Raw genomic sequence first — 15895 nt, forward strand, 5'->3', positions numbered from 1 at the left:
GGCTCTGTCCCCAGCCAACCTCTGAAGCCCTTCCTACCTTTGGCTCTCTCCACATTTCTCTATTGTCCCCTAAATTCTTTTTCTTCTCCCCTGAAGTTTCATCTCGGTGTCATTGTCCTAGGACTCTACCTGTCCCCGGATCCTGTCTCTCTCTCCCCACATTTGGTTCCCTCTTATTCTTCTGTCTCTCTCCTAATTTATGTGCCGGGGTTCTCTGCCTCCCCTCCTTGAATCTCTCCTGCTTCTCCAGATCACTCTCAACTTCCTCCTTCTGTCTCTCCCTGATGTGTCTGCTTTTCTTCTTACTATTATTTCCTCTCCCACTGAATCTCCATCTTCTGCTCTCTTCCCCGCTGTCACTCCTGTGGCTCACTCATCTACCTCTCTCTCCAAATCTATTTCTTCCCTCTCCTGCTCTTGTTCCGATTGTCTATAAATGTGTGGCTCTCTGTCTCTCTCTTGATCTCTCGGTGTCCTGGTTCTCTCCTCATCCCGCCTCACCCAAATCTGCCTCCCTCCCAACATCCCTGGGATGGGGGACCCAGGTGAGGTCGGGTAGATTAGGAGGAGGTGCGCCTGGCACCCCACCCCACCCCACCCCGCCCCCTACCCTAGCCGGAGAGCGGCCTCTTCATCTTTCCATCCCTTCCCCCCGGGCCCCAGCTCCTGCCTCCCCCCTCACTGCTGCTTGCTGCAGCTGCAGCAGTCCGTTGCCAGGGCAACCACAACTGGCTGGGCGGGAGCCCCCTCCACCCCATCCCCCCTCTCCTTTCCGGCGAGGCTGGGAGGAGCTGGGACAAAGCCAGAGAAAGGCGGGGTGCAAGGGGGGGAGATGGAGAGGGAGGTCGGGCCAGCTCCAGCTGTTAATCTCGGTCAGTTCTCCCTCAACAAGGCCCCCATCTCCCCTTCCTGGCGATGCCCCCCAGTTCAGCCTGGAGAACGAGGCAGTCGTGGGCAGAGGGGTCAGGCCCAGTTTAATACACAGAACAAGTTAATTCACAGCAGAGGCAGGCAATAAAGGAGACTCATTTACAAGGGGGGGCATGCCTGGATTGGGGGAGACCCCCAAGCCCACCACCTCCCCCACTTGCAGTCTCAATTTCCCTTTTTTTTAAACCCGAACAACAAACACACACAACCACAAGAAACAACCACGCCCCCTCGCTACCCCCAAAATGGCCAGCGAGGGTGGCAGGGGGGCAGCCCGGCCTGGCCGGTGGGGAACTGGAGCAGGGGAAGGAGGAAAAACTAGTCCGTTGCAGAGTCTGTGCTTCTCATTCCAGCAGGCGCTGGGCAGGGGCCCGCCTGGCCCCCCCCCAGCCAACGCCCACCAGCCATGGCAGGCCCCAGGCACGGCAGGCAGAGGGCAGGGCGGGGCTCTCAGGGAGGGACCAGGAACGGAGTTCAAAACCATGGTTCACGTCATGCAGTATCCACGGTGGGCACCATTGGGGGGGTGAAGGTGGACACCACACCCACCTGCCCTGGGCACAAGGGGGGAATGGTGCCCACTTGGGGTGAGGAGGTGGGACAGCTGCAACTCCAGAAACTGGGGGATGGGGCTGCTAGGCAGGAAGCTGGCATAGGCTGGTGCCCAGTGGATGCGCTCAGCAGTGCCCCCTCCACCGGGCCAGGCCTTATAGGACTCTTTGTATATATTAATTTCTTTTTTTTTTTTAACTTTTTGACTTTTTCTTTAGAAAAACGCTGTGTCCGTGCCCCAGGCTGGCATCTACCACCCCTCATGCCCGCCCAGAGGCGGGGTATGGCTTTGAGGGGAGCAGAAGCCACTGGTGCCCATTTGCCAAGGGATGGGGAAGGAGGGAGGAAGGGAGAGGGGCCCTACTAGGCCCACCAACCCACAGGGCAAACATTCCACTTGCACAGAGGGAAGGGGGTGGCCCAGCCCCCTCTTGGGCTCCCCCTCCCCCTCCCGCTAAGGGGCACTGAGGGCAGGGAGAGCGTGGAGGAGCTCCAAGAGGCAGATCAGGAAGCACCACCCCAGAGGTCCAGGTGAGCCAGAGCCAGGCCTAGGTGAGAGTGATGTAGGCAGAGGCCTTCTCTTTCAGGTGCCGAAGACAGAGGTGACAACTCCAGCTCCCTGTGGTGGGGTGGGGACAGGGAGTTAGGCCCTGGTCCCAGAAGGGCTGTCCTGACTCCCTCCCAGCCAGCAGCCCCGGTCCTGGGTCTTCACGGGCAGGAAGACTACTTTTCAACACCCCCACTCCCCTGTGGTGCCCACCTCTTCTCTCACCTTCCGGGGGCTCCGCCATGGGGGGACTCAAGCAGTACATGTGGTAACCCCGATCGCAGTCATCGCAAAACAGCAGCTGGTCCTGGGGGGTGAGACCCGCCCAGCTGGCACCCTGGGGGCACGGGCACCAGAAACCGGGGTGGGGGGGCTGGGGCAGGGGTAGGTCAGAGGGGCTGGGGAAGGTGGGCCCTCCCGCAAGAAGGGGCTCTGAGAAGATCTTTGCAGAACACCCCTGAGGTCGGCCTGTTGGCAGCTCCTAGTCTGGGTCTTATAGGTTCTGTGGAACACTTTAACAGGACTCCCAGATGGCCTGAGACCGGCTCTAGACGCCATGGATGAGGGTTTGGGTCCCCGCTCTACTGACGTCCTAGCTGGGTGACCTCGGGCCAGTCATTTCCCCTCTCTGAGCTCTGTTTCTTCTCTGTGAAGCGGGGACCAGAGCACCTACCTCTGAGGGTGGTTGGGAGGAGTCAGAGAGCGAGGAGCACTAAGCGCTAAGTGCCGGGCTCAGTTAATGGCCACTAACAATAACAACAATACAGGTTACGAGCGCTCCCCACCGAGGGGCTGCTCCCCCGGGAGGGGCTTAGAGCGGCCTGAGGCCCCCGCGGGCAAGGGCTGGCGGAGGGGCGGGGCGGGAGGGGCCGCCGGGGGGCGTGGCCCGGGGGCGGCGCGCACTCACGTCGTTCTCCGAGGTGCCGCACAGGCTGCACGACTTGCACTCGATGCACTGCCAGCGGTAGGTGCGCACGGCCGCTGTCATGTTCACCGTAAACTGTAAACATGAGGGGTGTCCTGGGGGCCGAGGGGCAGGGATGCGGTTAGGGGTGATCCTGCCCCTGGGGGCCACTGAGCCCCGGGGAGGAGACGGTTCCCCCCACCTCCTCCGCCCTGCTCACGGTGCCCGGCGACCACACGCTGCTGCTTCCGTGGCCACCAGGCTCCAACCCAGCCACCATGGTAACCACATTCTGCTCCCCGGAATACCATGGCAACCGCATTCCATTACCCACAGTGCTGTGGCAACCACTCTCTACCACCCACAACACCCGGGCAGCCACATTCTGTTAACCACTGTGCTGAGGCAGCCACATTCCATTACCCACAGCAGAATGGCCAACAGGTTCTGTTAACCACAGTAACGTGGCAACCACAGTCTCCCTGCCACGGCGTCATGGCAACTACCTGTCACAGTGGGGTCCCCACACTCTGGGTTCCCTGCAGCCCCAGACCATTTTGAAGGAGACCCCAGCAACCAACTTCCTCCTGACACTTCCGTACAATGCCGTCCCACTGCCCCGGTGCCAAGCCCCTCAGCCATTACCCGAGGGCCCCGACAGCTACAGGCCGTGGCACCCAGTCGCCATGACAACCGTATCACACACACTCCCCTTAATACCATGACAACCGCAAGTCATTCCCCACTGTGCTGAGGCAACCACAGTGTATCACCTACCAGCCCACCCTGGGAAGCCACATTCTCTGAACCACACGTCCGTGGCAAGCGCCGCCAGTTATCCACGGTACCCAGCCAGTGGCCATCCATTACTCGCTATCGTAGTCTGCTACCCACAGCGCCTCAGCGGCCAGCTTTCACTACCCCTCGCCATGAGAAGCGCGGGCCACAACCAGCAATGCGTGACCACCACCTCCTGTTATTTCCAGAGCCCTTCTGGCCCCCCTCAGTTTCCTGCAGTGAACTCCACTCCACCAGCTCCGGGTCATCCCCCCATCCTACCCCGCCAGGCCGCACTTCTTTGCCTTCCTACCCTCCAGATCTGGACTCCTGGGGTGCCCTCCACCCTGGCCCCCAGCAACCTCGGGTGGGGTATCACCTGATCGCCCACAGTCAGCACAGGAGATGAGGTCCTCGGGACACCCCGTCTTCTTGGAGCCACCCAGGCAGAAGTCACAGTAGCCGTTGGGGATGACAGTGCCGTCAGGTGCCTTCTTGGCTGAAAGACAGCAGGCGGGGTTTGACGCGGACAGGCAGGGGCACGGAGTCAAAGGCTGCTGTAGAGGTCAGGGCAGAGGGAGGCGTCCCTACCTGTGTGTTTCCTCTGTGCCTCAGGGACCCAGGCCAATTCTTTGTAAAACTCTGGGGTTGGGGGGACAGAGAGAAGGGCTCTCACCATAGGCAAGGCTCCCCCCATGCCCCCAGCCTCCGCCCCAGCGGTGGACCCCTTTTTCCAGGCACGGGGGAGGTAAGGAGAGAGACTGGCTACCCCTGAGCTGTGGCCACGAGCAGAACAGAGTCAGGGACCCAGATAATTCTCAGGAACCCCAAACTCTCTGAGGACAACTCACACATCTTCTCTCTTAGGTAAAACTGCAAAGAAGGGCTTTCGGAAGGGCCCCAGCTTCCCCATTCACACCCCCATCTCCCAAACCAGTGCCACCTGAGCCCCAACTAGATGAAAACCAGGGACACCACTGGCCAAGATCTGACATGGAGACAGACGGACATTGAGAAGAAAAATCCTGAACACAGAGGTGCGTGGGGGTGGAGCAGGGATGGGATGAAGAGTCTGCCCTCTCCCACTAGGAGGTGGGTGGGAAGACAGTTTCTCCCCTGGCAGAGCCTCCCCCAAGCCCTCCCCCACCCCTCAGCTGTCAGGGCTGGCACGGGGTTGGCATGGGCAGGCGCGGAGGGCTCCCAGGCCACGGACCCTGCCCCTTGGCCCAAGCTTCACGGAGAAGGGAGAAAGGGAGGGAGGGGAGTTATCTATCACCCCCCTCCCCAAGCTCTAATTGAAACAATAAATCAGACCCAGAAATATTATGCCCGGCCGGGAGCGAGGGAGAGATGGTTGGTTGCCATGGCAACCCCAGAGCCAGCATCCCCATGGTCGGTGGGGGGAGGGGACCGCTGAGCTGGAGATTTTCCAGAAATGTCTAACGTGCCCCCTCCCTCCCAGGCTCCTCAGCCCCCACTCCCAGGGTCCCTCACTGCCCCACAGCCCTCCTGCCTGCTCACGTTTATGGTTGTTTTTCCGGTGGAAGGGCAGGGCGTGGCGCTCGGCGTTCTCCTCCCCCTCCTCCTCAGCCAGGTGGGTGTGGGTGTAGTGGTAGCTGAGCCCTGGCCGGTTCTTATACCGTTTCCCACAGACTGGAGAGTGAGCAGGGAGGGCCTGTCAACCCTCCTGGCCCCTGCGGCCTCCACCCTGGCCTCGGGGATCACGCCTCCCCCCCTCTGCCAGAGGCCTGAGCGTCCCCTCCCACCGGGCTCTAGAAACAGGAGGGAGGGGGCCAGCGGGGGAGAAGTCTCTAGGCCCCACTCTCTCTCTTTCCCCCTCTTCAGAAGGACTCACTATCACAGACATACGGCTTGTCTCGGTCCTCCAGGGAAGCGGTGTCCTGGCGTTTCCGGAGACCCCCGATGCCATATGCCTGGGGGGAGAGTCGGAGTCAGCGGCCAAGAAAGGGAGGGAACTCAAAGAACTTTCATCATTTGACCCAAAAGGTGAACCGTGGCTCTGCCAATTCCTAACTTTGGGCCCCGACCTCTCTGAGGTTCGGTTTCCTCATCTATGGCATGGGCATAAAGACGGTTGTTCTAACCCACTGTATAATCTCAGCTTTGCAAATGACTTAATAATATCCAAGCCTCAGGTAGCTCATCTGTAAAATGGGTATAAAATGCACACACACACACACACACACACACACACACACACCCCGTTCAGGCTGCTCTGAGGGTTCAATGAGGTCAACCCAAGGCAGGGCCTAACCATTGTGCATGCTCAGTACATGGCATCTGTCACTGAAGAGAGGGGTGATGAGGAAGAACCGGGGGGTAATACCTTTCCTTTAGCTCTGTTCTTCCTCCTGGGAATGTCATCCTCCAAGTCTTCCACCTCGAGATCATGTGGAAACTCCAGCAGCTGCTGTTTCTGGGCACCAGGAGAACGGAGATGGAGGTCAAGAAAATGGGGGACACCATCCTGCTTTGTAGGGGTTTTGGACACAGCTGGAGATTGCGGGGAACAAGGGAAGTCAAGAGATCTTCCAAAAAGGGAAGAGGCGTGGAAGGATGGAGACTTAGGATGCCCAAAAGCCCTAGGGAGCTGGGGGGAGATTGCCGAGCAGGACTAGGATGGGCCAGGGCAGGTGGCCGGGGGTGAGAAGGCAACTGGGGCCCCCGAGGGGTGGTCCCACCTGGCAGTCCATAATGGTCTCCTCCTCCTTCAACTCAATCTTCTTCTCCCCAGTCTCAGCACACAGTAGCGCCTCAAGAACTGGCCCTTCTGGGAGGCCGCCCTCCTTCTTCAGGGGTGCCTCACAGTCTGGGGACAAGGCCAGGGTGGGGTCAAATGGGGAAGTTGTCCCTGGGGGAGTCCTCAAACCGTCCAGCTCAGGGAACCAAGCCCTTTACTTTGGGAAAGAGGCTTTCCCACACTCAACCGGCAACAAGACCCAAAGATGCAATCATACACACTGGGAAGACTGCCGAGACCCTGGGAAAGACCCAGCCAGACCCTCAGATCCACTCAGACCCACTCAGAAGGCACTGCCAGACCCTCACTACAGGTGGATGCAAATGGAGAGATACAGATACTTAACCATACCATGATGCACATGGGAGATACAGACCGATCGTCTTGAGACAGCCAGGCACACAAAGGAAGAGATACACCCAGACACGTGGAGGAAACACATCCAAGCCCTTGGATTCACCCAGAGACAATCAGAAAGAGACATTAAACCACCAGCACTCCCTAGATCCACATAAGGAAGACACAGCCGGTCCCTACAACACCTGGACACACAGGCGGAAGAGACAGACACACCTAGAGAGAATCACTTGGATGGATACAGGTGAACATACACAGGGGAGATGCAGTCCCTCTGAGGCAGACAGACACACCCAGAAAGATACAGCCAGATATACTTCAATACACCTGCACCCACACAGACACTTGGATACACCCAGACAAGGGACAAGAAAGTGCCAGTGACTCTGATAGCCCTTGTCACATCAAGGAAGCCTTGACTCTCTGGCTGGACCGGCACACGTGGGCAGAAATATACCTAATACACCAGACACTAGGAGAAGAAATTCTCACAGACATTCCAAAGCATCTGGACATGCAAAGAAGAGACGGCCAGGGGGCACCTGGGTGGCTCAGTGGGTTAAAGCTTCTGTCTTCAGCTCAGGTCATGATCCCAGGGTCCTGGGATCGAGCCCCGCATCGGGCTCTCTGCTCAGCGGGGAGCCTGCTTCTCCCTCTCTCTCTCTCTGCCTGCCTCTCTACCCACTGTGATCTCTGTCTGTCAAATAAATGAATAAAAACTTAAAAAAAAAAAAAAAGAAGAAGAGACAGCCAGACACCCTGATACACCCAGACACACTCAGGAACCGCTGGATACTGGGCTAGACCAGACACACACAAGACCAAATAAACCCTCGAGTACTCCTGGAAACACCTGAAGACAGCGACACCTAGATACACTCCACTGCGGATGGGAAGACACTCCAACACATCCAGACACATGCAGGCACCCATAGGAAGAAATACAGACAGACACTGATATATCCTGGCTCACCCCGGGAAGATCCACCCACTCTGCCCCCCATATACCTCAGCCCCAGGAGGAAAAGATACAGCCCAAGCCCTTAGCCCAGTCACTCAGAGAAAACTGGAGAAGGTCTGGGCTACACCCAGACACACACCTGCAGACCGTCGCTAGGAGGGAAAGGTAAATGCTCAGATCCCCACTGGCATCACCACACACTTATCAGCGTGGACTCGGGGCACTGATGGGGCCACCCTGGGCACAGCTTGAAGCTCCACCCACCGATCTTGTACTCGCAGGGCCGGAGTCTGGGATCCTCCAGGATGTTGAGTCTCCGTTTCTTCCTCCAACAGCGCGCGGGGTACGTGTAGATCTGTCCGGGGGCCAAACCTGGAGTCAGAAGGCCAAAGGGCCAGGGGAAGGGCCATGAGAACACAAGAAGGCGGGCTGCCCCGCCCCGCCCCGCCCCGCCCCCATCCTCCCGACAGGTACCAGGGCCGCGGTGGGTCTTTTCCATCCAGATGTAGCAGTTGTTCTGGGCCACGCCGGTCTGCGAGTCGAGGAAGGGCAGGCGCAGGCTGCGCTCGGCGCACAGGCGCGCGTTGTAGCTGCGGCAGTGCTCGATGGCCTCACGGTAGAAGTCCTCGCCTAGGCTGCGAGTGGGAGAGTGAGCAGGCCAGCGGCTGTCAGCAAGGGCAGGGGCACCTGGCTGCCCATCACCCCCTCTCAGTGCACCCCTCAGTAATGGGTGGGGGGACTTCTCCAACCTCACCGCTCCCCTCCTGTCGCTCCTGGACTCAGGAGCCCCCCAACCCAGGGTCCAAGCAGGCCTGGAACCAACCAAGTAAGATACACACAATACAGAAAAAGACAAAAATACACTAGGACCCATCCATATATGCACGTATCAAAATACACAACACAACTAAACCACACAGGATTCACACACAAAGAGAGACATATCCCAAAACTCACAAAGGAGAAACAGACAAATCTCACACACGTGCATACAGATATCTACTGGAAAAAACACAAACATCAAAGTCACCTAGTGTAGAAACAGACACATCACACATCTACCCATGCACAAATACACACATCTCCAAAGACACACAACATAAACAAAGCACCCTCACAAAGACACACAACATGCAAACAGATCGCACACACAACACTACACACACGCATCCAAAGACACACAGAGATACACAAATATTATGAGAAGAACGTTAAAACAAACTACCCACACATGCACTTATATACCGAAGGACACAACAACAAACAAACAGCACACACACAATATCCAGGCACACTATACAAAGAAATCACAGATTCACACAGGACAGGCACACACACACAATCACAAAGATACACAATATAGAAACCAACATCTAAAATACCACATAATCACACAAAGATACACACATAGACAACATAGGAATAGACAAATGCACCCATATTCACACAAAAATGTACACATAAATACACACATACCTACCAATCCAGACACAGAACACAAATGATGCAGTTTTAAAGGACATGTACACACACTCAAAGACCCAAATATCCAAGGATACCTCGTGTAGACTAAAATAAACGCATATCCACATACACATTAAAAAAAAAAAAAAAATACAAACGAGTGACACGCACTCCACATGCCAAGACAAAGGTAGTGTAGGCTTCACCCAAATTTACCAAGGCTCCCGCACCCCCAGGCCATTTCACTCTCTCTCCAACCAGGGGGTCGCGGGGCCGGACATGACCCCCTTCCCCCGAAAAGGACCCGAAGAGGACTCCGAGTTTCTCCACACCCTCCGCTCCTCCAGGAGCAGCGCATCGGACACCTTTCTTGCCAGAGACCCACAATCACACACATTCGCACCCCCGCGCAGCACGGCCCACAGTGACAGCCCCCCAGAAACCCCATCGGCCCCACCCCCGGCCGCCACACACACACACACACACACACAGAGACACACGCGCGCGCGCGCCCACGGAGACCCGCCCGAGCGCCCTCTCCCGCCTTCCGCTGGCCCGCAGCACCTCAGGGGGCCGGGGATGACCGTGGCCATCTTGCTCCCCGGGTCCTGCCCCCAGCAGGTCCCCGCCGGGTCGGTCCTCCCAGCGCTCGGGCGGGCGCTGAGGCCGCCCATCCATTCATTCCCGCGGGGCGGGACCACCGGGGCCACAGCCAATCACGACGGCAGGGCGGGCCCGCCCGGGCCATGCTGGGAGTGGTAGTCCCGGGCCTGGGGGCCGCCAGGACCCCGCGGAGGAGGGGGCGCAGAGGTGAGGCCCAGGGAGCGCACACGGTCACTCACACGCGGATGCTCTTACGCGCATCCAGTGTCCCGGGCATCCACTCACACATGCACACCTGGACTCGCAAACACCCACGTACGGCAGTTTACACACACATTCACACGTATACTCACAGCCTCCCACGCAGACTCACGCACACTTCCCTCCCACTTTCACAGACTCACATACATTTACACTCACAAAAACACTTCGAAGCCATGAGACTTAGAGATACCTTAAAGGTGCCCACACAAACGTCCCCACCCGCAAGTCTGCACTTGGCTCCCTGACACGTCTGCCTCCCCCATCCCCAGCACACACACACACACACACACACACACCCGCCCACCCCCAGCTCCCTATCTGTCCCACACACGAGCGGTCCCTCTCGCGGTCCCTCTCACAACGACCCCGCCCTGCTCCAGCCGGTCCTTCCCCTTCCGTAGGCCCTGCAGCTCTGCATTTGGAAGAAGCCGTACCCACACCTTGCAGGTTCAAATCCTGGCTCTGCAACTTCGATGGCCATGTGGCCTTGGGCAAATGACTTAACCTTTCTGGCCCTCAGTTTCCTCATCTGTAAAATGAGGGTAACACCTCATTGGATTGTTGTAAGGATTAAATGAGTAAATATGCACAAAGTGTTTTTATTTTTTTCCATGCCCAGTGTGGAGTCCACCCCATGGCTCTGGGAAATCCAGACCTGAGTTGAGATCAAGAATCTGTCGCTTCATGGACTAAGCCACCCAGGAACCCGCATAAAGGTAAAAAGGCACCCTTTCTTTTAAAAGGTACCTAGCAGGTAGTAGACGTTCAGTAAATTCACTCCAGAGGATCTGATACGCAGTAAGATGTAAGATGGTGGTATCCAACCATTTCTAGAAAGAATAATGCCTGACACAAGTAGACGCTCAGTAAGTTTTTGTCGAATGATTAAATAAATATACTGAGTACCCACCATGTGCCTGACACAGTTCTAAGTACTTCAACAGGAGTAACTCCTACAATCCTCATAAGGACCCTCTGAGGGGTTGCTATTTTTATGCCTATTTTCCAGATAAGCAAGGGAGGCAGAGGGAGGGGAAATTACATGCCCTCAGCCCCTGGCCACGGTTTGAGGGTGGGACTAAGAGAAGGATTCACTCCCCTGGATATCTGTACTGGATATGAGGAATTCATTCATGAGGAATGAATCCTACCTCCTTCTTTCTCCCACTGTCACCCACATAGACTGCACCCTAAGGGATCCCCAGACAGTGAGCTGCCCCACCAGGCCACACCATGGCTCACCTGGAATCCCCCTGGTCCAAAGTTTATGCTCCAGTTTGAGCCCCCCTGTACCCCCCCCCCCCATGGATAAAAACGCCCACAAATGTCCTTGTCCACCAGGGGGCTCTCCAGCTGACAGAGAGGCAGACTAGCCTTCACCTCTTTTGTCACTTGATGCCTCCACCTACGCTCTGGTGAGAGAGACACCCTCAGTGTCTTCCACACTTATCACTTCTAAACACACACACCCCTAGTCTTAGACCCCTTCCACAGACTCTCCCCCGACCTCCCCCAGGTAAGGCCTCGACCTTCTCCCTCCCCCACTCCGAACAGGACACAGTGGGTCTCGGCTTCACATCTGGCCTAGAGTAGGTGGCAAGGGGAGTAAGTCAGGGACGCTGGTACCCCCAGGCTCATGCTGGCCTCCAGGCTCCAATACCGGCCACCCCACACCTCACCCGCAGAAAGCCCTGGCGCACCCCCCTCCCTGCCCATCAGCTCAGCTCCCAGAGTGCCCTTGCCACCATCCTCTCACACTTCCCACCACCCTCACAGGTCCCCCAACACATTACACTTGCTCCCCACACCTCCAGCCTCAGACACTCCAGCTCCCTCCTGCCCCACCCCAGAACGCTTACATCAATTTGACCAGTTTGGGGCCTGAGTGGAGAATATACCCCACCCCTCCCTGGTGGCCCTTGTCCAGCAGCACGACCGACCGGCAGAGCAGACCCAAGCTGACACTTCCCTCCCTTTTCTTGCCCCTGGTCACCTTCACAGATCCCTCTCCCACACTTGAACTCCCTTACTGAAGCAGTCCTCCTCGCCCACCCTCATCCCTGCAGACCCCTCAGAAGGTGAGAGCAGAGAAGGGTGCTGCCACTCCCACCTAACCTCATTTCGGCCTCCAGGCCCCTGAAATGCCCTACACGGACAGTAGACCACGTGAGAAACCAATATTGACACTACTACTAATAATTAGTGTATTTAGTCAGGGGCAGGTTCTGTACCAAGTGCTTTACAAAGACCACAACAGCCCCTTGAGGTCATAGGCACTGTTATGATTCCCCAATACACAGATGGTAACACTGAGGCTCTGGAGGAGGGGGAGAAGAGGAGTGAATTAATAGCTCAAGATGAGGTTTGAAACTGGGCAGTTAGAAACTCTAGGCCTGCTCGGTCCACTCTCCTACTCCCAAGGGGATTTGGCTCTCCCCTTCCTTCAGAAGCCAGTTGCTACCCTCAACCCTCAACCTTGCAGACCTCTCCCAGGATGAGAGCAGAGAAGGGAAAGTAAGGGCTTGGGCACTCCCACCCCAGCGCTTCCTCGGAGAGGTCTGGGCTCCAGGGTGAGGGTGAAGAGGCCAGAGTGCCTGGAGATCCACCAACCTGTACAGGAACCCCCACCCGGCCCGCCCGAGGGTATTCCTCATAGCAGACACATCTGTGTGTGTGTAAGAGAGTGAGAGGGAAGCAGAAGGGTGTCACACACCTCCTCACACTGACCCCAGCTCCGCACACACGCCCTGTATGCTCTCTGGCTCCCCGCAAAGCCACACGTGTAGACGCGTGCCTATTGACCCCCCTCCCCCTCCTCTCCCAACGGGCCCCTGCCAGAAACCAGAAACTACTGGGGGCCTTGGGTCCGGCCGTGAGACACAGCCCTTGGGAGGGTGGGGGGGGGCGCTCCCGCCCTTTCCCCCTCCCCACCCGCCAGCACGCGTTGCTCAAGGTCAAGGCGGCGAGCGCGACTGGTTGGGGGAAGCGGGGTTGGGGGGCAGGTCGCCCCAGCCTCTTTGTGCGGCGCCGCGGGCGTTCGCCCTCCGCCTCCTCCCCCCAGGCCCGGGAGGAGGGGGAGGGGAGTGCCGCGCTCGCCAGCCGAGGAGGGAGGGCGGGAACGGCCGCGCGCCTGTCACTCTGAGCCCGCTGTCACCGCCAGAGGAAAGGGGGTGGGGAGCGCTGGGACCCGGGAGTCCGGGATCCCGAAGAGGGAGCGCGAGAGAGAGATAGAAAGAAAGAGAAGAAAAGAGGTGGACAGAGCGAGGGATGGCTAGGACAGGGGAGGGATGGGACAGGGCTGGACTTGAACCCAGGCGTCCAGGTTCCCAGCTGTCGGGCCCAGGAGGAAGCTAACACTCGGAGGAGGGACGCGGACAGGGAGAAAGGGAGGGAATCCCCCGAGATTGAGGGCGCTGCCAGCATCCTCTCCAGAGGCATCCGGTCCCCAAGGGGATGAGAGATGCTCTTGTTAGATGTCTATGGGCAGGGAGAAGGAGCAATCCCACGGTCTAAGCTGACCTGGTCGTCAGAGCACCTAGGTCCTGAAGACCGGGGGAGGAAAAAGGGGAGACAGGACCCCCGACGTCTCAGCTCCCACCCTGCGGCCGCGCGGGCCGAGGCCCCAGAGAAAGAGGGGGGAAAGAGAAAGGTTCTGATGTGAGGACAGAAGGTGGTGAAGACCCCGGAGACTGAGGTCTGGACTTAAGCGTCCGTACTCCCAGCCCTATGCCGGGGCAGGCCCGGCGCCCCCGGAGGCGCGGAGGAGAAGAGATGGAGGAGGAGGAGAGGGAAGCCCCTACCCCCACTCTGGGTGGGGAAACGGCCTCCGCCACCCCCCAGCCCGCGCCACATTCCTTCACTGACAGCGACAAAGAAGAGACGCCCCCGCGACCCTGAAGGGGCTCCCGCCCCCAACCCCAGGGGACAACAAGGGGCGGCGGGTCCCCCAGGGGTGGGGGGGCGCTCTGGGGTTCCCCATTAAACTACCTTCCGAGCGCCGCTTCCCCTTCCCCAGCGAGGGCGGGGGAAGGGCCGGTATGGGGGCAGGATGGAGGGACGTGGACGGCGGGGACACTCACGACTTGAGCGGGTTCTGAATGGCGGTGGCCATGGCCCGCTCGGCTGGGCCGCCTCCGGCCCGGGGCGCTGCTGCCGCCGCGCGCGGGCCCAGCCCGGCCTGCGCCGCCCGCTCTGCCGCCCAGCGCGCTACGATTTCATTCATTCTTGGGGCTGCGGCGCGAGCCGAGCGGGGCGGGCCGGGGGCGGGGCTCGGCCAATCCCCGCACCTCCCGGCGCACGACGGGACGTGGAGTCTAGGGGCGCGCGGCGGCGCCCGAGGGCGCCCCTGGCCGGACTACACGTCCCAGGGGGCGCCGGGAGGACCACACAACCATTGGCTGCTGAGGATACAGGGCGGGGCTGGGCTCGTCCCAGAGCATCCTTTACTCCTCCCTGCGGGTGCTCCATTCCCATCTAGGGCTCTCCATCCTACAGGACCCGTCGGCGTGGGAGCAGGTGGTCCCTGGCCTCTGGGTCTCCCCAGAGTATGTGGATGACCCGAGGATCTGTCGTGTATCCTTGTCCGTGCTTGCTGGTCTGGTGTCTCTTCTGTGTAAGCCAACGTGTAGACAAGCACAGGGGTTAACCACTGCCTTTGTTCACTTATTCAGTGCCTGCAGGTGCCAGGCACTCTTCTGGACATGGTGGCATATAGCGGTGACCCAACAAAGTCGCTGCCCTCAAGGAGCTGACCTTTTCATGGAGAAAGACAGGTGATAAAGAAGAAAATAAAGAGACAAAATCATTTTAGAGAATTATGAATGCTATAAAGTGGGTTCTCTGAGGAGATGGCATTCGAGCTGAGACATGAGAAGTTCCAGCCAGGCAACAGGAGGGGAAAGGGAGCGAGCTTTGACGAGGGAAAGATCAGTAAGAAAGCTGCTGTGACTGGAGCAGAGTGAGTGAGGGGAGAGACAAGGTTGGGGAGAGAGCAAGGACCCAGATCATGTAGAGCCTTGTAGGACATTACAAAGAAAATGGATTTTGTTCTAAGTGCAATCAATCATTGGCTCTCTTCTCTCTCTCTCTCTCTCTCTCTCTCTCTCACACACACACACACACACACACACACACCAAGCCCATCAGCAAATCCTGTTATCTCTACATTCACAAAACAGATCCAGGATCCACCTAGTTCTCTCCTCTCACAGCGTCCACCTGGCACCATCCACCATTGTCTCCTGCCTGGACAGCACCCAGTCTGTCCTCCCTGCTGCACAATTAGAATAAAATGCAAAGCCCTCCCTTGGCCCTCAAGGCCCTACTTGATCCCCTCCGCAACCCTCATCCAATTTCTGACCTCATCTCCCTCTCCCCTTCCCTTGGCTGATTTTGCTCCAGCCACACTGGCCTCCTCCCTATTCCTGGAAGGTACCAGTCCTCTGTCAGCCACAGGATCTTTGCACTTGCTCTTCTCTCTGCCTAGAATGTTCCTGCCCCAGATATCCACATGGCCCCATCCCTCACTTTATTCGGGTTTCTCATTAAATGTCTCCTCCCCAGATGCAGCCTCAGGGAAAATTGCATCCCTATCACCCTGTCCTCTCAAATGCTTTTTCCTCCAATACTTACCATAGTTTGTCATCGAGTAGTAGACTTGTTTAGTTATTTGTCTTATTGTCTGTCTCCACCCATTAGACTATCAGCTCTGTGAGGGCAGAGTTTGTCGTCCCATCCACTGCAGTCTTCTCAGTGCCTAGAACAGGGCCTGAAAAG

The 15895-nt window shown here is 57.9% G+C and overlaps 1 protein-coding gene across 9 annotated transcripts; it reads right to left on the reverse strand.

Annotated features, from left to right (window-relative positions):
• Positions 1–950: 950 nt before the first annotated feature.
• Positions 951–14300, reverse strand: DPF1 (double PHD fingers 1). 9 transcript variants are annotated; one of them, XM_045986900.1, is made up of 12 exons: positions 14200–14300; positions 8264–8424; positions 8054–8161; positions 6413–6540; positions 6058–6147; positions 5566–5644; positions 5232–5363; positions 4302–4352; positions 4090–4209; positions 2937–3049; positions 2255–2366; positions 951–2101 (listed from the first exon to the last, which is right to left on the reverse strand). In XM_045986900.1, the coding sequence occupies exons 1-12, from the start codon at positions 14229–14231 to the stop codon at positions 2031–2033; spliced, it is 1197 nt and encodes a 398-aa protein (XP_045842856.1). In that variant the 5' UTR covers positions 14232–14300; the 3' UTR covers positions 951–2030. The 9 variants fall into 9 exon arrangements, with proteins under 9 accessions (XP_045842856.1, XP_045842862.1, XP_045842858.1 ...); XM_045986906.1 differs by having other exon boundaries at positions 2255–2336; positions 14200–14279; XM_045986902.1 differs by lacking the exon at positions 14200–14300 and adding an exon at positions 9818–10248 and having other exon boundaries at positions 6058–6141.
• Between the last annotated feature and the right edge of the window lie 1595 nt (positions 14301–15895).

The sequence above is a fragment of the Meles meles genome, chromosome 19, assembly GCF_922984935.1.
Source record: "Meles meles chromosome 19, mMelMel3.1 paternal haplotype, whole genome shotgun sequence".
Taxonomy (NCBI): Eukaryota; Metazoa; Chordata; class Mammalia; order Carnivora; family Mustelidae; genus Meles; species Meles meles.

Excerpts from the sequence above, each read along its gene's own strand:
- DPF1 (XM_045986901.1), bottom strand. The coding sequence starts at position 9,927 with ATGGGCGGCCTCAGCGCCCGCCCGAGCGCTGGGAGGACCGACCCGGCG. Across the intron at positions 6,541-8,053 it reads GCCCTGCGAGTACAAGATCG|ACTGTGAGGCACCCCTGAAG; the intron begins GTGGGTGGAGCT and ends CCTTGTCCCCAG. Across the intron at positions 4,353-5,231 it reads CCGGAAAAACAACCATAAAC|AGTTTTACAAAGAATTGGCC; the intron begins GTGAGCAGGCAG and ends CCCCAACCCCAG.